At 47.5% G+C, this 21,748-nt stretch overlaps 1 protein-coding gene across 3 annotated transcripts; it reads right to left on the bottom strand.

Annotated features, from left to right (window-relative positions):
• Positions 1–1,967: 1,967 nt before the first annotated feature.
• Positions 1,968–18,792, bottom strand: KLK13 (kallikrein related peptidase 13). Of its 3 annotated transcripts, none has more exons than XM_066271387.1 (6): positions 18,654–18,792; positions 14,011–14,097; positions 8,486–8,675; positions 7,955–8,223; positions 5,217–5,353; positions 1,968–3,638 (listed from the first exon to the last, which is right to left on the bottom strand). In XM_066271387.1, exons 2-6 carry the CDS (start codon positions 14,060–14,062, stop codon positions 3,450–3,452), a joined length of 837 nt encoding a protein of 278 aa, XP_066127484.1. In that variant the 5' UTR covers positions 14,063–14,097; positions 18,654–18,792; the 3' UTR covers positions 1,968–3,449. The 3 variants fall into 3 exon arrangements, with proteins under 3 accessions (XP_066127484.1, XP_066127483.1, XP_066127480.1); XM_066271386.1 differs by lacking the exon at positions 18,654–18,792 and adding an exon at positions 14,573–14,728; XM_066271383.1 differs by lacking the exon at positions 18,654–18,792 and adding an exon at positions 14,406–14,509.
• Between the last annotated feature and the right edge of the window lie 2,956 nt (positions 18,793–21,748).

The following is a 21,748-nucleotide window of genomic DNA, read 5'->3' as shown; positions in this document are numbered from 1 at the left end:
ATTAGCTTGGGAAAGTCCCCCCTCTTTCCTTCTGTACCAGACTCACGTTGGGGCACTGTCTGAGCTTGGCCTGGACCCTCCGGACTACAAGAGAGAAGCCCCTGGGAACGTTCTTAGGGAAGAAGTACAAGAATGTGTCCCCATCTGCTGGGATGGGTTCAATCCACTGGTGAATGTTCCCTAGTCTAGTGGACACATCTGTAAACCCAATGGGAGCTTTGGGTGAATGGAAAGGGCTTTATATGCCAGACCAGTGTCTGCAAGCATTGTCATCCCTTCGACACCCCTCCCTCCTTGTGCCCCTGCCCCCAGCTTTCCAAATTCCTCTCTCCCCAGGTCTCCCATTGTTGTGAATATTTCCCAGAGCAAAAACAGGAAAAGATCACTTAGCTTTTAGGGGAGGAGAAAAGGCTGAGAAGCCTCAAAGCCTGGCCACCTAGCTGGCCTTCCTGATTTAAGGTGTGGGCAGTCACAATCTCCAGCTCAGGTATGTCATTATTTTCTGTTTCACAGGAAGGATTTGGGCGGCCGCCTCTCCCTCTCACAAATCCTCAGCTGTCGCCCAAGGCAGCCTGCTCTAGTCCTGGCATCCTGGGAGACATAGTATCATAACAATTATATCAATGAGAACAACAATACTAATGACAGCTGTCACTAAGCATGCACTCAGTACTCTGTGTTCTTCTGAGAGCTTTCTTTTATGTGTGTGTGTGTGTGTGTGTGTGTGTGTGTGTATATATATATATATATATATATATATTATTTTGAGAGTACATTTATTAAAGCCGGGGACAGTGAAACAAGGAAGGGTTTAGGATAGAAGAAGCAACAGGGGAGTCAGAGAAAAGGGGGCCTTGGAGAAAGATTTAGGGGAACAGTCCCATAGCTGCTGCTGCCCACTGCTCCCCTGGTTGCAAGGGGACCCTTAGACTTTAAGAGATGCACGCCTGTGAAGGAAGAAGAGGGGGACTTAGAGGGACAGATGGGGAACAGTGCCTGGAGTGCTTTTCACATATTAACACTATTTTTTTTATTTTAATTTTTTACAGAGACAGAGAGAGGGATAGATAGAGACAGACAGGAACAGAGAGAGATGAGAAGCATCAATTATCAGTTTTTTGTTGTGACACCTTAGTTGTTCATTGATTGCTTTCTCATATGTGCCTTGATCGTGGGCCTTCAGCAGACCGAGTAACTCCTTGCTCTAGCCAGTGACCTTGGGTTCAAGCTGGTGAGTCTTGCTCAAACCAGATGAGCCCGTGCTCAAGCTGGCGACCTCGGGGTCTCAAACCTGGGTCCTCTGCATCCCAGTCCCACACTCTATCCACTGCGCACTGCCTGGTCAGGCCATATTAACACTATTAATCTCTCCAAGAGCCCACTGAAGCTTGTGATATCTTTAAAAAAATGTTTATTTATACAGCTCTTAATCTTCAAATGGAGAAAGCTCAATTGGTGATTTGTATAAGAACTCTTTTTTAAAAAATTGTATTTCTTGCCTGACCTGTGGTGGCGCAGTGGATAAAGCATCGACCTGGAATGCTGAGGTCACCAATTCAAAACCTCGGGCTTGCCTGGTCAAGGCACATAGGGGAGCTGATGCTCCCTGTTCTATCTCTTCCTCTCTCTCTCTCTCTCCTCTCTCTCTAATAAAAATGAATAAATAAAAAACATCTAAAAAAAGAAATAAAAAATATTGTATTTCTTGATTTTAGAGAGAAGAGAGAGATGGAGAAACCTAGAGTTGTTCTACTTAATGCACTCATGGGTTGATTCTTGTCTGTGCCCGACTGTGGATTGAATCTGCTTTGTTGGTGTATTGGGACGATACTCTAACCCAGTGGTAGTCAACCTGGTCCCTACTGCCCACTAGTGGGTGCTCCAGCTTTCATGGTGGACGGTAGCAGAACAACCAAAGTATAAATAAAAAGATAGATTTAACTATAGGAAGTTGTTTTATAAAGATTTATTCTGCCAAATTAGCGAAAACCCGACATAAAGTACTTGGTAAATAATTATCATATGCTTTAACTTGCTGTAACTCTGCTTTATAAATTTTATAAAGTAAAGTTACTTCCCTACTTTATAAATCACCATTACTGTGGAACCGGTGGACGGTTAGAAAATTTTACTAATAGAGATACAAATGTGGCGGTAGGTATAAAAAAATTGACTACCCCTGCTCTAACCAACTGAGTTACCTGGCTAGGACACAGTCGATTTCTCTGTTCATCTTCTTTATTATGTGTCACCCCACCAAAAAAAAAAAAAAAAAAAAAAGTAAGCTCTACATGGGCAGAAATTTCTAATTCACTGTTTATCACCAGTGTCTACTAAGGTGCCTAAACATTTGAATAAACAAAATCATACTTACTAACACTTAGGAGAGTGCCTACACACCTCAGTACTAAATAAATGTTTGCTGAGCAAGTTAAATACATACAATACCTTTTGGACATTCTGCAAAGGGGTTGTTATTGACACCCAAAGGTAGTATTTTATAGGGAACCATGCAAATAACAGTGGTAAGTCCTCAACATTTATCCTCATAACAATACTATGAGGAAAAATTATGAGCCCCATTTTACAGATGAGAAAAGACAGGCGATGAACTTTATGTCTTGTTCAAAGCAGGAACTCCGGTGGCATGAGCAGGTGATCATTGTATTCTAGGGTCATATAACAATAGTAAAAGGTATTGAACAAGGGTGTCTGTGGAAATATCCAGCTGGACAGGATATTTGGTGGACAGTAGGGTCCAGGCATGGAGGCCCCCTTGGATACTGAACCCCATCACTCTAGATTCCAGAGTATTAATCAATTTAAGTGAGCATGGGAATTAATTCAGAGACAGGAACTATTGCCAGAGGCCAGAATTTGACAGAATGTGGAATGTAGGTGGGGATGGGACATTTGGGAGGTTCAGATCTATGTGAGAATGAACCATTAGGAGGACCCACACGTTAGCTGTGATGTCATTCATTCAGAAGGGCATAGCATGTTGTCAGGGCAGAAGGTTGCAGGCACAAGAGGATATTTGCAGAATGAAATGTCATGGGAGTCTAGAACCTTCTTGAGTACAAAGAGGGGTCTAGAACATTGGCAAGGAATAGATATCTGAAGTGGTATAGAATGTTTTCAAGGCCATGGGACACAGAATGTCATTGGGATGGGCTGAAGGTATTTAAGTGTTCCACAGATAAAACAGATGGTGATCTGGGTTTATGTTGAAACAGTTGGGAGACCAGGCACGTGTCTGGGTTGAGACATTCAAGGGACCACGATGTTTCCGGTGATGCTGGCGGTGACCGAGTGCTTTTGAAACACGGAATGTCAGCTGGGATGGGACGTTTTGAGAACAGGGATCTCTGATTCCAGTGGAACACTCTGGGAGGGGCAGAGAAGGGCTGGGCAAACTGGGAGAGGCCGTGGGTAAGTCAACCCGATTTTTATTGTGGGCCCTTCGTCCATTTCCGCTCCTGAGTATTCTGTTTTCTGATAGTTTCTTGGATCCATGAAACATATTGAGAGACTCGAGTGTAGACGCCAGGCCGGTTGGGCTGCCCGCAGGGGAAGTCTCCCCAGGAGATGATGCCATAGAGTGTTCCATTACAGACCAGGGGGCCACCGGAGTCACCCTGTGTGGGGGAGATAGAGATGTGGGGGGCTCGTTAGAACCAAACAAAGGAAGAGGTGCAGCTCTATGCTGAGAGAGGGAAAGATGGAGCTAGACAGACATGGAGGCAGAGACAGAGGAATATGGGGAGACAGTGGGATACAGACAAGGCAAAAACACAGAGGGACAGAGAATGCGAGACAGAAATAGGAAGACAGAGACGGACAGGAAGAGACTTTTGTGTCTCTCCATTTCTCTGTCCCTCTGTGTTTTATTAAAGTGGTGGCAGCTTACCTCACACACGTGTTCTTGTTCCCCTGGCAACTAAATCCCACCTTGTGCCCCTGCACCCCTGCGTTATGGTTTCTCCTGCCATCTCACTTTTTTTGGGGGGGGGGGCGAAAAAGGAAGAGACAGAGAGAGAGAGAGACAGAGGCAAGGGAGAGAGTTGAGAAGCATCAATTCTTTGTTGCAGCACCTTAGTTGTTCATTGATTGTTTTCTCATATGTGCCTTAACCAGGGGGCTATAGCAGAGCCAGTGACCCCCTTGCTCAAGCCAGTGACCTTGGGCTTAACCTGGTGAGCCTTGCTTAAACCAGATGAGCCTGAGCTCAAGTTGGCAACCTCGAGGATTAGAACCTGGGTCCTGGGTCCTCTGCATCCCAGGCTGATGCTCTATCCACTGTACCACCTCCTGGTCAGGCCCTGCCATCTTACTGTTGAGTTCCAGTGGTCAGCAAACTGCTGCTCGCGAGACACATGCAGCTCTTTGGCCCCTTGAGTGTGACTCTTCCACAATATACCATGTACAGGCGCTACCTCAATAAGGAATGTATCTACTTATATAGTTTAAGTTTAAAAAAAAATTGGCTCTCAAAAGAAATTTCAATCATTGTACTGTTGATATTTGGCTCTGTTGACTAATGAGTTTGCTGACCACTGGATCTGGGCAGGGTTGGTGCCCATGTCTGCTGTCTCTCCCCCTGAGCCCACATTAACCTTATTATATAGTAATAGTAACACATAGTAACACATTATCATTATTGATAAAACACTCAGCATGGATTCATTATCATATCCTTTCCCACTGAAACAAACCTCAAGCTAAGAGACCTCTTCCATGCGCTCCCTTCCGGGAGCACGCAGGTGCCTTTCCCCTCCTTTTCCTTCTCCTCTGTTAGACACAGGCTGTCATTGTACCTTAGTTTGGTAACAGCCTCCTGTTTGAATGACTCCTCCCCATCCTCAATCTATGCACTTGTCCCTGCACCTCCCAGCCCCCACTGTTAGTCATGTGACCCAGACATGGCCCATTAGAGAATCCCACAGCTCTGGCCAGAATGATGGCTCCAGCCTAGTGAGAGTCATGCTCAAGATGTTGATGTGAGTCTTCAACACATTTTGTGTGGACCTGTATCCCTACTGCCTGAGCTGGGACTTCTGGACTTTTCAGTTACAAAAGCCAGTGTTCTGCTTAAGACTGACTGGTTCCTTCAAAGCTAGAAGCACATCCTTTCCCTTCAAGCCTCTGTCCCCACCTCCATGCTAGCTTCCCATTCTGGCTGGGGGCGGCCCCTAACCCGGCCCGCGTGGCCTCACCTCGCAGGAGTCCTTGCCGCCTTCCGGTGAGCCAGCGCACAGCATGTTGGGTGTGATCCTCCTCGGGTAGGCTTGGCGACACTCCTCATCTGAGCGTAGCTGAATGTTGGCACACTGTAAGGTTTGTGGGTAGCTCACTGAGGAGGAGGAGAGAGGAAGGTCTAAGGATATCTGTCTTGGACAGGCCATGAGGTGGAAGCTAAATAGAAGTTGGCAGAAAACAGAGATGGGGTGCCTGACCAGGCAGTGGCACAGTGGATAGAGCGTCAAACTGGGATGCAGAGGACCCGGGTTTAAGACCCCAAGGTTGCCAGCTTGAGCCCAACGTCGCTGGCTTCAGCAAGGGGTCACTCGGTCTGCTGTAGCTCCCTGGCCAAGGCACATATGAGAAATCAATTAATGGACAACTAAGGAACCGCAACGAAGAATTGATGTTTCTCATCTCTCTCCCTTCCTGTCTGTCTGTCCCTCTCTCTGACTCTCTCTGTCTCTGCCAGAGACGGGGCTACCCTGGCCAGATAGCTCAGTTGGTTCGAGCACTGTCCCAATATGTAAAGGTTGCCGGTTTGGTGCTGGGTCAGGGCACATACAGAAACAAATCAATGTTTCTTTCTCTCTCTCTCTCTTTCTCTCTCTCCCTTTCTCTTTCCCTAAAATCAATAAATAAAAAATATTAAAAATAAAAAATAAAGCAGATGGGGAGAGGGAGATGATGGAGGTATGGGATATGTGTTTCAGAAAGTGATGGAAGTAACCAACACCTGGAGAGAAATGAGGGCAGAGAGGGCACAGGACAGAAAAGGGGAGGGAGAGATAAAGAGGGACCGGACAGGGAACTGACACAAATGAGCCCTGATGGGAGAGCTCTGCTGGTTAGAGCGCCCTCCCGCTGCACCAAGGTTGCGGGTTGGATCCCCGGTCAGGGCACATGCAAGAAGCAACCAATGAGTGCATTAAAAAATGTAACAAATAGATGTTTCTCTCTCTCTCTCTCTCTCAAATCAATAAATAAAAAAATTAAAGAGAAAAAGAACAAAGAAAGAGGGAGTTGGGAGAAATAGGAAGCCAGAGATGGTGAGAGAGAATTGTAGATGCAGACAACACAGGAGGGGTGGAAAGGACTGCAGGGGACCAGGGAACAGCTGAGCAGAAAGACACAGTACGAGGCCCTGGCCGGTTGGCTCAGTGGTAGAGCGTCGGCCTGGCATGCAGGAATCCGGGTTCGATTCCCGGCCAGGGCACACAGGAGAAGCGTCCATCTGCTTCTCCACCCCTCCCCCTCTCCTTCCTCTCTGACTCTTCCCTTCCAGCAGCCAAGGCTCCACTGGAGCAAAGATGGCCCGGGCGCTGGGGATGGCTCTGTGGCCTCTGCCTCGGGCGCTAGAATGGCTCTGATTGCAACAGAGCGACGCCCTGGATGGGCAGAGCATCGCCCCCTGGTGGGCATGCCTGGTGGATCCCGGTCGGGCGCATGCGGGAGTCTGACTGCCTCCCGTTTCCGGAGAAACTGCCTTCCAGCTTCCGAGAAATACAAAAAAACAAACAAACAAACAAAAAAAGACACAGAACAAGGCCGGGGGCGCGCTGGGACTGGCAGAGGGGACTCACCCCTCTCTGCGGCCTTAAATCGCCTTTATCTCCTACACTGAGGATGTAGTTGTTCATGTTTTATTATGTTTAGTATAGTAACTATCAACCTATCAAAATACCGTGTACTTTATAAATCATAGCTATGTAAGCTGATTCAAATAAATGTATGCACATACAAATATTAAATAAATACATAAATATATATACTAATGTAGAAAATAAATCTCATTTTCACAATTTGCATATTTATATACAGATGTATAATGCCTCTTTTTAAAATAGGCACACAATATGTAGAATATATTGTAACAGTTATGAATTTGTATAGATATAATGTATATAAGTTATAATATATAACTTAACATACTTATCAATTTATAAAGGATATAAAACTATATATTTATAAATTTACACTGCTCACCAAAATTAGGAGATATTTCAAAATGAATATGAAATGATAAAATATCCCCTAATTTTGGTGAGCAGTATATTTTTGTATAAAAAATATATGTAACTTTATACATTGCTATATTTAATATATTTAATATGTACCTATATTCTTTTCTTGTTTTTCTTTCTTTTCTTTTTTTTTTTGTATTTTTCTGAAGTGAGAAGCAGGGTGGCAGAGAGACAGACTCCTGTTTTTCTTTCTTTTCTTTTTTTGTATTTTTCTGAAGTGAGAAGCAGGGTGGCAGAGAGACAGACTCCTGCATGCGCCCGACCAGGATCACCTGGCATGCCCACCAGGGAGCGATGCTCTGTTGCAACTGGAGCCATTCTAGCCCCTGAGCTGGAGCCATGGAGCCGTCCTCAGTGCCCGGGCCAACTTTGCTCCAATGGAGCCTTGGCTGCGGGAGGGGAAGAGAGAGACAGAGAGGAAGTATAGGGGGAAGGGTGGAGAAGCAGATGGGTGCTTCTACTGTGTGCCCTGACCGGGAATTGAACCCGGGACATCCACACGCCCAGCCAACACTCTACCACTGAGCCAACTAGCCAGGGACTTGTTTTTCTTCTTTATAATGACAAATATATCTTTAAAATTTTCACTCTTCTATGTAAAGGAATATTTCTACAAACTTGCTTCCCCGTGTCCGCCATAGTTTCCCTGGCCACTCTGCAGGGCCCCAGACCACTTGGCAGGTACATACCTTGGGGGCTGGTGGTGGTGCCCCAGCCAGACACCCGACAGCAGGTGCCGGGGGGCAGGCAGCCACTGCGGGAGAGAGGCAGGACATGGGTGTGGCTTGAGAGCTGGGCCGGCGACTGTAGCTCCAGAAGCATGATGTCGTGGTCATGGTTCAGGTGTGTGGGGCTGCTCTGGTACTGAGGGTGGGGGATGGAGCGGACTACGTCCCTCACCTGCTCTCCCTTCTCCACAAGCCCCAGGGCATGCTTGCCCAGGTGAACTTGGTACCCGCTGTGGGTGCAGGAATAGGGTGGTTAGAGAAGGTGAGCCCTTCCCCAGGTCAGCCCAGCCCCAGCCTCTCCCCGGTCTCCCCTTCCTCACCCCCAAACACATCTCCTTCCACACCAACTCCCCTCCCACCCAGATCTCCTACTGCAAGTCCATTTCCACTCCACATTCCATTCTCATCCATACCCATCCCAACCGCATCCTCAAATGCAGCCCCACCAGTCCCTTTATCATTCCTGCCCCATGCTCCCCGGCCCCCACATACTCCTTCAGACAGTGTGCTGCAGTGAGGACCCATCTGGGGTGGACGAGGACCCCCCCACAGAGCAGCCGCCCATGTACCAGCAAGGCTGCCTGCCAGGGCTGAGAGTGGGGGATGCAGGTGTAGCCACCTGGGAGAAACCCATTGGTCCCATTGGTGCCATTGATAATCTTGGGATACTCTTGAGAGACACCTGGAGAAGAAGAGGAAATGTTAGAGAACTAGGTTCTTAGGACGAGGAGGAGGAGGGCTGGAGATGTAGTTCCTGAACTTGGGGAGGGGGTCAGAATTTGCCCTAGGTGACCAGGGTCTGATGGTTCATTTCTTGGCCACTGGGAGTTGCCATTTTCTATCTAGTGGAGATGAGTCAGGGCAAAGAGATGACAAAGTGCTTTTTTCACAGAAGGGTCATTCCCTCCATTCCCTCCATTGGGGATTGAAGGAAGAGTTCACCAAATGAGGATGCTTCTGTGAAGCAGAAGTCTGGCTTTCTCCCCACTTGCATTTTCTCTCGTTCCAACTGGGGATGGATTTCAAGAGGTAGAAGTGGGAAGGACCTACACTACCTCCAAGACAGCATCCATCCATCTCTCTTCTAACACCTTTTTTTTTTTGTATTTTTCTGAAGTGAGAAGCAGGGAGGCAGAGAGACAGACTCCCACATGCACCTGTCTGGAATCCACCTGGCAAGCCCACCAGGGGGCGATGCTCTGTCCATTTGGGGTGTTGCTCTGCTGCAACCAGAGCCATTCTAGCGCCTGAGGCAGCTTTGCTCCAATGGAGTCTTAGCTGCAGAAGGGGAAGAGAGAGATAGAGAGGAAGGAGAGGAGGAAGGGTGGGAGAAGCAGATGGGTGCTTCTCCTGTGTGCCCTGTCCAGGAATCGAACCTGGGACTTCCACACGCAGGGCCGACACTCTACTACTGAGCTAGCTGGCCAGGGCCTCTTTTAACACCTTTTTACTGGGCTCCTTTGTGACTTCAAATACCATCTGTAGGCTAACTGTTCCCAAATTCAAAGTTTGCAGGACTCTGAGTCATGTGACCATTGCTAATCTCCTGGGCCTCATCTCCCACCTCTCTTCTCTTCACTTACTCTGTTCATTTTGTGGATCTGTTCTTTAAACAGACCAGATTCTTTGCATATGCTTCTGTCCCTTTCTCAAGACCTGCGCTCTCCACTATGGTAGCCTCTGGCTACATGTTGCTATTTACATTTAGACTAGTTAAAATGAAACTTAAAAGTTCAGTTTTGCCTGACCAGGTGGTGGCGCAGAGGATAGAGCGTTGGACTGGGATGCCGAGGACCCAAGTTCGAGACCCCGAGATCGTAAGCTTGAGCGTGGGTTTATCTGGTTTGAGCAAAGCTCACCAGGCCCTGGCTGGTTGGCTCAGCAGTAGAGCGTCGGCCTGGTGTGCAGGAGTCCTGGGTTCGATTTCCGGCCAGGGTACACAGGAGAAGTGCCCATCTGCTTCTCCACCCCTCCCCCTCTCCTTCCTCTCTGTCTCTCTCTTCCCCTCCCGCAGCCGAGGCTCCATTGGAGCAAAGATGGCCCAGGCACTGAGGATGGCTCCATGGCCTCTGCCTCAGGCAGTAGGATGGCTCTGGATGCAACAGAGTGATGCCCCAGAGGGGCAGAGCATTGCCCCCTGGTGGGCGTGCTGGGTAGATCCCGGTCGGGCGCATGCGGGAGTCTGTCTGACTGCCTCCCCGTTTCCAGCTTCAGAAAGATGCAAAAAAAAAAAAATAAAAGCTCACCAGCTTAGACCCAAGGTCGCTGGCTCAAGCAAGGGGTCACTCGGTTTGCTGAAGGCCTGTGGTCAAGGCACATATGAGAAAGCAATCAACGAACAACTAAGGTGTCGCAATGCGCAACAAGAAACTAATGATTGATGCTTCTCATCTCTCCGTTCCTGTCTGTCTGTTCCTGTTTATCCCTCTGACTCTCTGTCTCTGTAAAAAAAGAAAAAAAGTTCAGTTCTTGGCAGCTCTCTCTACGGAGCTCACCTGCATTTTTCCCTACTCCCCCCTTCCCAGGTGTGTTCTTACCTCTATCTTTCTCTTTCTCTCCCTCCTAAGCTCCAAGGACCCTTCTTTTGCCTCTGTCACTTGTTTCCTGAGCCCATTTCTTCTACAGCTCACTTCCTCTACCGCTGTGACTTTCTAAACAAACTTTCTCAAGCCCTGGCTGAGTAACTCAGGTGGTTTAGAGCATTGTCCCAATATGCCAAGGTGTGAGTTTGATCCCCGGTCAGGGCACATAGAAAAACCAACCAGTGAATGTGTAAATAAGTGGGACAACAAATTGATGTTTTCTTTCCTCTCTCTCTCTCAAAATCAATGTATAAATGAAAAAAAATATTTAAAAAAATTAAAATTGCCTTTCTCTTATAGTTTGAATCTTGGCTCTGAATTCTTTCTTAGCCAGAACTCAAGTACTGAGGTTGCAGAATCCAGGTGCAGTCTGATACCACGGATCTAAGACCTGGTGCTACTGCACCACCAACATATTTAGAAGTATAACCTGATCACCCTATGTCCCCTGCATATTCTTGTCTTCTAGTTCTGTGAAATGAGTTTTTCGGTACACCCTAAGTTTAAATAAAATTCAGTTCTTCAGGCACATGAGTCATATTTGAAATCTTCCATAGATGCAAGTGGCCAATGGCCGCCATATTGGACTGTGTAAATATGGGAGGGACACAGACTTAGCACTATGTCTGGCACTGAAGTCACAGTAGTTGACTCTGGAACAGAGCAAGTCTCATCCTGAGTGTGTCACTGTCCGACTGTGTGGTCCTGTTACAAGTTACCAGCCTTGACTCTTCTCAAGCTGTATAGTAGGGAAGGTAACAGTGTCATCTCTCACGGGACCATCATAGCATCCAGTAAAACTACATCTGAGACACACATGGCACTCAGTAAGTGGGAACTTATTATTAGCTACAACACAAGGTCCCCAGCTTTGTGGCCAGCCAGTCCCTTCCTTGCCTATATAAGGAGTGAGATTATATGAGTGGTTCTCAAAGTTGAGGACAGAAGTCACAGGGGGAACAAAGTCTTTTTAGGTGCTACAGAGAGGAGGTGTAACATCAAATCGCAGCCTCAGAAACTGCCTAGTTCTCTTACAATTAAAAAAAATTAATTGATTTTAAAAGGAGAAAGGGAGAGAGAGAAACATTGATTTGTTGTTCCACTTATTTATGCATTCATTGGTTGCTTCTTGTATGTGCCCTGACGAGGGATCGAACCGTGACCTTGGCTTAGTGGTATAATGAATGTTCCAATCAACTGAGCTACCCAGCCAGGGTCTTTTCATTCTGATTTTATCGAGAAGAAAGTTTCAGGATGGTGCTGATATACTTTTAACATTACTCTCATCCTTGTTGAGCTTGCTTTTTAAAACCCACAGGGAGCAGAATCCTCAGCCTGCAACTTAAAATTGTATAAGTTGAGCCATCTGCAATCACTGTTTTGGGGGAGTCTGACAGTGTCAGGTGGTCCGACCCAATAAACATACTGTTTATTTCATAGTGCAGGAGTTACTTATTTTTCTCTTTTATTTAAAGCAAAAGGATGTAGGTTTCCATTTAAGACAATGATAGAAACTTGACTTTTAATATACTTTAAGTTAAAAATGATCGACTCTACACAGACCATTAGGTCTAAGATCATGAAGATGGTTTGCCAGGATGTAAAGCCCAGGATGTGGGGGACAGAGCAGGTAGCATGAATTAGGGTCCTGACTCGGGCACCGTGGCTATATTTGGGGTTAGACTCCCCTGTTAGAGTCTTGGGTTTTTCAGCTGAGAAACAAGAGTAATTAAAACTACGTGCCATTGGGGATTCCACAAGCCAATGCGTGCGAAGCTCCTAGCCCAGGGAGTGGCACCCAGAGAGGACATGGGCAGGAGTCCTGGGAGTGTGGCCAAACGAGACAAGCCATCCCACCTCCAGGCCAAGGGTGGCACGGGGGCAGGTGCCCTTGGGCCCCTCCCTCTTTTCAGGTTTCAGCTCAAAAGTCTAGTCCTTTGCGGGGGCGTGGCTTCCAGGTGGCTTCCAGGTAGAGGGGTCACCATTGCATCTCCAGGCTCTCAACTTTGCCCCTTGAAGCTGTCCCCTCATGTTACAATTGTAACTGCTTATTAACTAATTCTTTGAGTAATTATTGGAATAGTGCCTGCCGCGGAACCCACTGGGCTATGGGACTCTGTGCTTGTACAGCACCTGGCATCCAGAACTGTTTTGTTTTCTTTTTTAAATTGAACTTATTGGAGTAACATTAGTTAAAACTACATAGGTTTCAGCCTGACCTGTGGTGGCACAGTGGATAGAGCGTCAACGTGGAACGTTGAGGTCGCTGGTTGGAAACCACAGGTTTGCCGGGTAAAGGCACATAAGAGTAGCAACTACAAGTTGATGCTTCCCGCTCCTCCTCTCCCCCCCTTTAAACCGACAAATAAAATCTTAAAAAGAACCCGATATCGGTTTCAGAAGTACAGTTCTATAATATATCGTCTGTACGATGGATGAATGAATGAATGCGGTTTGCAGAGAATTTGAGTAACGGCAGGGGGGGACGACCAACTCTGGGTGGAATCAGATAAGCCTGGGGTCACCCCAAGGATGAAAGGAAGAACTAGAAGGTTCTGAAAAGGGCCGAGAGTGGGTAGTCACTAACAAAGTAATAGTGACAACCAACTTTCCATCCCTCTCTCTGCCAGGCACTCAGCTCAGACAGGCCTCACCACATTTTAATATTCACAGCACCCCTTTGTGTAAAGGACTTACATCAGGGGTCCCCAGACTTTTTACACAGGGGGCCAGTTCACTGTCCCTCAGACTGTTGGAGGGCCGGACTATAAAAAAAACTATGAACAAATCCCTATGCACACTGCACATATCTTATTTTAAAGTAAAAAAACAAAACGGGAACAAATACAATATTTAAAATAAAGAACAAGTAAATTTAAATCAACAAACTGACCAGTATTTCAATGGGAACTATGCTCCTCTCACTGACCACCAATGAAAGAAGTGCTCCTTCTGGAAGTGCTGTGGGGGCCGGATAAATGGCCTCAGGGGGCTACATGCAGCCCGCGGGCCGTAGTTTGGGGACCCCTGACTTACATGTTCCCATTTTACAGATAGAACCACCGAGGCACAAAGAAGCGAAGTGACTTGCTCAGAGTAGCAGCGGTGGGATTTAAACCCTGGTCTGTGTGACTCCGCAAGTCAGGAGACCTTGACTGTGGGAGGGGCTGCTGTGGGGATATTTGAGGGGCTAGGGGTGAGCTTTGCAGCGCAGATTAAGACAGAAAACGGGCCTGATGAGGACAGTGGGTTGACCCTAGGCAGGAAACCAGGTCAATCAGGGATCAGCAGAAAGCTTTCTGGGCTGTCCCTGCCGGGACCCTGCCCGGAGTGGGCAGGGGGCGGAGCTAGCGCCGTCCGGGTCCCTTCCCTCGGCCTGACACCTCCTACCATTGTCTCGGGTGGCCCCCAGCCTCCACCCCCGCGCATGCTTACCGCCTGAGAAGGCCATGGACAGGAAGGTGATCACAGCGGCCTGGGGCCACATGGCCGCTCCGGGGTGGAGGGCAGGGCTGGAGGAGCCTGAGAAATTGAAGGAAGGTGTTCGGGGCTGGCCGGAACCCCCATATCTGACCTCTGCTCCTGAACTACCCAGCTGTGCATCTCCTCCCCTCACTCTGAGAACCCTGAAGCAGGAATCCGCACCCCCTCCCTAAATTCATCCTGCCCCCTCTCCACCCCTGTGCACACCTCCTAGGACACTAGCTTGCTGCCCCTGGGCCCGGGTGGCCACCCTTACAGGCTCTCCAGGAAGCTGGGTCCTTGCTGCCTTCTCTAGCCCTCTCTGTCCCGTCTCCCCTCCCAGTGTTGATTCTGACACCTGGTCTCACCCTCAGCACTTCTCTTCCTGTGGCTGCAGGGCTCCTTCGCTGCAGCTTTCTGTCTGACTGAGCCTCTGGTCTCCTCCTGCATCTCGCTGGCTCAGCTCTGCCCCCTCTGTCCCCTCCGGTCTCCTCCCCTCCAATGCTCCAGCCCCTGCCCCAGGCGCAGACCTTACCTGGGTGAGGGGCCTGTGTGAAGAGCTTCTGCAGCCAGCTGCCTCCTACTTCAGCCCCGACCCATGGCTTTTAACCCCTGAACTCCCTCCCCCAGAGCCCTCAGCATTTCCCGGTTGCTGGCCTACCCCTCTCCACCCCCAATGGCTCAGCAAGCTGTTCCAGGCACCCCCCAGCCTGGGCTTGGCCCTCCGCTTGGGGGTGGAGCTTTCGAGACAAGCTGGGACCCAGATTTGGTCCCGCCCAAGCCTGAGTTGAACCCACTGTGAACTTTGAGGCGGCAAGACCCACCTAGATGGAAAGAGAAGGCCCATCACGCCCTTCCCCAAACCCACCCTAAATCCCCATGACCCTTCCTGGTAACATAACCCACGTTCCAATCTCCACTCCAACCCTGCGCATGGTCCTTAATATAGATCAGCTCCTAGAAGGCCATTTTCCATCTCCCTGCTTAATTTCAACCAAACCCCTGGCCCCCAGCCTGTCCCTTAAAACCAGTGCCATCAAACAACTTTATCTCAGATTTATCTCAACATCAAATGCAACACATCTAAATTACACCTCTTAGCCTCATCTCCAGCTGCAACTCCATCTCCACCAACACCACCACCTTTTTTTGGAAAACACAGGGATGTCCAAACTGATTCTACCATTTCCCCTTCCTGCTCCCCCTAGCAACCATCGCGCACAAGAAGGGAATCCTCAGCCCTGTGTTTGAAAGTCAGCTGTCACTGAACTTGGACAGGGGCAGGGACTGGGCCTGAGAAAGCAGTATTTTAGACAAATGGCCTTTTGGGAGCAGGGTCAGATGGGGTGAGGGAGTGCATGGGCATGGAGGCGGAGAGGGAAAAGTGGTAGAGGATGGAATGAGGGAAGAGGAAGGAGGAAGAGAGTGTTTGGGGAATGAGTAGGAGTCTCCTGGAAACGTAACTGGGTGGGGCTGTGAGTTAATCCTAGGGAGTGGAGGGGGCAGGATTAGGGATTAGGGAGCACAGAGGTGGGGTTGGAATTTGGGAGCGAACCCGGGACCAGAAGGACATGAAGTCTGGAAGGAGAACGGTGGTGTCAGGATAAGAATAAAGAGTTGAGCTGGACAGAATCAGTGTCAATATCAAAACCGGTGTGGTCCATATTGGGGCAAGTTAAACTTTGGCTATAAGGATCAGATCTCACGTTAAAAAATAATTTTTGTAAAAGGGTCTAACCATGAGTCTCCTATGCATATAAAATGAACATATGTCTAAGATTTGATTATGATGCATGAATAAATGATAAAACTAGCAAGGTGTTACAAAGAACCACACACGTACAGGCAATAAGGAACGCTGAAATGAATTTATAAATACACTGCTCACAAAAAATAGGGGATCAGGAAATGTGCGGATACTCCAGTACTTTCAGCCTTTTGTATAGTGCCTTTTCACCAATGAAATAAAAGTTGGTTTTGCATCCATTGCATAATCAGACAACTTTCTTTGACTTGTCGTTTGTTTTTCTGATGTTCTTGTTCAATAAAAAAAAATCAAATGCTTCTTTTTTTTAATCACTTCATATTTATTTTGAAATATCCCCTAATTTTTATGAGCAGTATAGATGTAAAACTCTTATTCTACATGGTGGGAGGGACATTGAACTTCTGCCTGACAAAACTCATTTGCATGGTAATGGACAAGAATTATTTGTGTTGCGATCAGGTATCTATAATTTACAGAGTGGTAAAGTAGCTCAAAGGCAGTAAAAGAAGTAAAAGAGAACCCCCCCCAAACCAGTTATCCCATCCAGTTTTCTATCAAAGACTCTTGTTGCATCCATATCAATATCTTTCACAATTTTTTCCTATACTGAGAAGAGAGATTGTGGTTGGGTTTAGAATGGGTCTGATGATAGCACTGGGGATGCAAGTGATTTGGGGGAGAAGGATGGACGTGTGGTGAGGGTGGGGCTGGAGTTGGTTTAGGGGATGGGACTGAGTTGTAGTGGGAGGAATCTGCGATAAGGTCGTTGATGGAGTCCTGTTGGGCTGGGGTTGGAGATGGAGCCAAGATTGAAGTTTTGGATCGGGAGGTGTTGAAATACAGTCAAGTTGGTGTTGTAGGTTGACATGAGGACTAGACATGAAGTTGGGCATCTGTGTTGAGGTAGAGCTTTGGTGGGAGTGTTATAGGTGTGACCACCTCTCAAGTTGACAGAAAAGTACCCTGGAATCCCACCCACCTTGACATCCCAGGGCTGGACCCAGAGTGGATGCTGAGTTCACTCTTTTCCAGTAGAGTTGGGTTCAGGCTAGGTGGCAAGTGGGAGGATATGGGTCAAGTGAGGTGACAGACTTGTGTGGGAAGTCAGGGTACCTGTGCCCTCTTGTGACCTAGGTCTACACTTTTACAAAAGGCTTTCTCACTTGGGAAGGGCCAGAACCTGGACTGAGGGTGGCTGGCTTTGGCATTTGTTGAAGGGTGAATACCAGGTCAATGCTGATATTAGGGCTTATAATTGGCCAGGACTTAGGTTGGCTGACTCTCGTTGAAGTGAGGTCATGGACCCACTGCGGGTTAGGCATGTTCTACCCCCTCACTCGATCCGTAAAGCAACTGGAACCCATGGAGGGCAGTGAGCAGCTGAAAGTCACTCACCACTTAGGCCAGGTCCAAGTGTACTGTCTTCCCCCCTTCAGAGCGTAGAGCTGGAGAAGGAAAGACTAAAAAAAGAGCCAGTGTTCCTAATGGTTTATAGCTGAGACTCTAGAGCTAGACTGCCTCAGTTCAAGGGACAAAGATACCCTGTGCTTTTGCGACCCCATTTGTACGATGATGCTGTCAATAGCCCCTACCTCGTAGAGGAGGGTTAAACAAGTTAATATTGGAAGGTGCTTACACAAGAGCCTGATAGGAACCTAGGGCCACAAATGTGCTTGTTATGTAGGTAGAGCTGGAGATGGAGGCAGCCTGAGGTTCCTGGAAGCCCCACCCTAGCTTGGCTTCAAAATGGGGTTCTTTGTGAGGCTGGAACTGGAAGTTCTGGTTGGCAGTGTTGGCTGGGACGAGAAAGTTGGCCCCACAACCAGACCTAGAGGAGAGGCCCTGATACAAACATGAAGGGTGAGGGAGACAGAGAAAGACAAAGGGATAAATACACAGAGATAGACAGACAGAGTGGGTGGGGGAGGACAGGAAATGCGGAGATAGGTGACAAAGGCACAAAGACATAAGAGATGGAGAGATGTCCCGAGGAAAACCAGGCTTGAGATGCACAAGGCATTGAGAGCCATGAATTCTTTAAAGCTAGATCCCTGTGTGACAGGTGTTGGCCCCAGCCACCATCTTTTCTGTGCAGCGATGAAGTACCATTTTTCACCCATCAGAATAGCAACAACTAGAAAAGTCAACCGCCTTGCTTGCTACCTACCTGTGTCCTCTGCCTCCTCTCTTATTTCTACAGATGAACAGTCTGTGCTTCTGTCTAAGACAGACCCCTCCAGTTGTGCCCAGTATCCCATCCCCTCTTATCTTCTTGAGGACATTGTTCTAGCCAGCACTTTGCTTCCTTGTCTGCATGATTATTTTTTTCCCTCCCACAGGGAGCTATCCCATGAACACACAAGCATTTCTCTCATGTTCCATTAAAAGAATTAAAAAAAAAATTCTCAACCTTCATGCTCTCTGGGCTGAATTTTTACTCCCTGAAACTGTTATTCTTCTCTCAAGAGTTAGCTATACTCGCCCTGGCTGGGTAGCTCAGTTGGTTAGAGCGTCATCCTGATGTGACAAGGTTTGGGGTTTGATCCCTGGTCAGGGCACATAGAAGAATCAACCAATGAATGCATAAATAAGTGGAACCACAAATTGTTGTTTCTTTCTCTCCCTTGTTCACTCTCTCCCTTCCTCACTCTCTAAAAAAATCTATTTTAAAAATTAAAAAAGGAAAAGAATTGGCTACGTTCACTGTCTGCAATTTCTCTCCTTTTCTCTCTCTAGCCCCCTCCCTGCAGGATCCCCCCACCCCAGACACCAACTGTGCCCTTATTAAGGGCACCAGTAACTACCATGTTGCTGAACCCCATAGCCAGCTCTTTAGGGTTCATCTTACTTGAGTTAATCAGCGGTGTTTAACAGGTGGATCACTCCCTGTTCCTTCAGAGTTTTTCTTTTCTCGGCTTCGGGGACACTACACCCTCCTGGTCGTTCTCATAACTCAGTGGCCGCGCCTCATCAGTGTCTGATGCTGTTTGCTTCTCTCCCCAGTCTCTATGTGGTGGGGCATCCTCTCAGGGCTCGGCACTTGGTCCTCTTCTCTGCTCTGTCTACGCTCTCTCCCTTGGTGATCTCATCTGGCCTCCTGGCTTTAAATACCATCCACATGCCGACGACTCCCAAGTTTGTGTCTCCAGCCAGACCTCGCTCTAGAACTCTCGGCTTCGCATCCAACTGCTTACTCAACATCTCCACGTCCAAGACCAAGCTCCTGTCCTCCAACTCCGCTTCCGTTCCACCCGGGCTCCTCTTGCAGACTCCGTTGTCTCAATCGATGGGTCTCTCCATCCTCCCATTCCTCAGCCTGGACCGCAGCCTCGCCCTTGAATGTCTTTTCTCATCACACATCCATCTGGTTACCAAACCCTGTCATCTCTACCTTCGAAAGAGATTCAGAATTGGTCCATTTCTCAACGCCTTCCATCCTTGCCACCCTGGTCCCTCCCAAGTAGCCATTATCCCTAACCTGGGTTACTGTAAGTTTCCTACCTGGTCTCCCTGTTTCTGTCCCCATCCGCCTACATGCATTCTATGTGCCACACAGCGGGAGGCCAGACTGACCTTCTAAAGTAAATCAGGGCAGGTCACTCCTCTTCTCAGAGCCCTGCAATGGCTGTCACCTCACTCAGAGTGAAAGTCAGGTTTCCTAAGGGTGGCCTGCAGGGCTCTAGACCATGTGACCCCAATAGTTCTCTGATATCACCTCTCTCCTTCTGCCCCTCTGGTGCCAGGCACACCCCTATCTCAAGGTTCTTCCCACAATGGGAACCCTCTTCTTCCAAACCAGATGTCTACAAGGTTTCTCTTATTCTTGTCATACTCTCTATGAGGACTTCCATAACTACTGTAATAGGGGATCCCAAAACAGGGTCAATGAATCACCACAAGGACTCACAGGACACAGAAAAGATGCTATACTCATGATTTTGGTTTATTACAGCAAAAGGCTACAGATTACCATGAACAAATGAATACAAGTTACAGGGCAGAGAGAGACCAAGCCCATACTTCCTATTGTCCTCTGCCAGTATAATCATGTAGATAGCACTTAATTCTCCTAGCAATGACATTATTTTTAAGAAGGGAAAGAGAGAGAGAGAGGGAGAGAAACATCGATTTGTTGTTCCATTTATTTATGCATTCATTGGGTAATTCTTATATGTGCCCTGATTCTTGTATGTGCCCTGACCAGAGGTCAAACCTGCAACCTTCGCATTTGGGGAAGATGCTCTAACCAACTGTGCTACCCAGCCAGAGCTTAGGTACAGCTATCTGCCTTTGTGACTGATCTTAGTCTCTAGAGCCTCCAGAAAGCAAACTGATACAACATGCTATGAGGACTACACCAGAAGTTACTTTATTAAGAGAGACAATCTGGCATGGACCAATGCACCCAGGTAAACAAAAAACAGGATATGGCATAGGCTTAGTGGTTATATCCCAGAAGCCAGGCAAAGGCCAAACCATTTTTTTGTTGCTTATTTGTTTATTTTTATTTTGTTTTAGTGAGAGATAGAGAGATAGACAGGCAGGGGCAGACAGGAAGGGAGATGAGAAGCATCAGTTCTTCGTTGTGACTACTTAGTTGTTCATTAATTGCTTTCTCATATGTGCCTTGACCAGGGGGCTCCAGCCAAGCCAGTGACCCCTTGCTCAAGCCAGTGACCTTTGGGCTCAAGCCAGCGACCATGAGGTCATGACTGTGATCCCACACTCAAGCTGGTGACTCCGAGCTCAAGCTGATGAGCCTGCGCTCAAGCTGGATGAAACTGCGCTCAAGCTGGTGACCTTGGGTTTCGAACCTGGGTCCTCTGCTTCCCAGGCCAATGGTCTATCCACTGTGACACCATCTGGTCAGGCCAAACCTTTCTTTGTAATGTTCAGGGCTTGGACGACCCAGGGCTACTGACTTCACAACCCTTCATGGCACAATCCCCCACTTAACATTGTAGCCCTCAAGCTTGTAAAGTACAGCATGAAAAATATAGTCGGTAATATTGTAATAACTATGTAAGGTGCCAGGTGGGTATTAGACTTATTGGAGGTATCACTTCGTAAATTATATAAATGTTTAATGACTGTGCTGCACACCTGAAACTAATATAAAAAGATAATAAATGTCAACTGTAATTGACAACTGAAAAAAACAAAACATTGCAACCCTTCTCTGCAATCCTCTATGCCCTCAACCTCCATAGATTACTCCCATCTGTACTACTTTCTGTTTTACTTACTCACCTGTGTCTTTGTCTCTCTCTCCTCTGGAAGCGAGTCCCCTGAGGGCAGAGAGGTTGGTCTGTTTTGTTCCTAGAACAGTCTGCACCTAATAGGACTCAAAGACTATTCGCTGAATGAATGAACTCCCGGAATTATTGAGGGTGTGGGGAGACCCAAAATTTTATTTACTTAATTTTAGATTTTACTTATTCATTTTTAGAGAGAGGAGAGACAAAGGGGTGGAGGAGCAGGGAGCATCAACTCCCATATGTGCCTTGACCAGGCAAGCCTGGGGTTTTGAACCAGCGACCTCAGCACTCCAGGTCGATGCTTTATCCACTGTGCCACCACAGGTCAGGCACAAATCTTTTATTTTTTAAATGTTTATTTTTTTAATTGATTTTGGAGAAAGGAAGGGGGAGAGAGAGAGAGACAGAAATGTTTATCTGTTCCTCTATGTGCCCTGACTGGGGATCAAACCGGCAGCCTCTGTGTTTCAGGATGATGCTCTAACCAACTGAGCTATCCAGCCAGGGCAATACAAATCTTTTCTTCTTATCTGGACAAATATCAGCTGGCACTTATTAAAGTTGATTAAGAATAAGCCTTTAGGTTTAGTAGTCCTGCTCCTGTATTCCAGAGCCCTGTATGAATTTATTTATTTATTTATTTACTTTTAGAGTCACTCCCTCCCCCCATTGATTTGAGAAGGAG

This window comes from Saccopteryx bilineata, chromosome 3 (genome assembly GCF_036850765.1).
Source record: "Saccopteryx bilineata isolate mSacBil1 chromosome 3, mSacBil1_pri_phased_curated, whole genome shotgun sequence".
NCBI classification, from domain to species: Eukaryota; Metazoa; Chordata; class Mammalia; order Chiroptera; family Emballonuridae; genus Saccopteryx; species Saccopteryx bilineata.
Note: the sequence above shows the minus strand (reverse complement) of the source record. Positions and strands in the feature narration are given on the sequence as shown.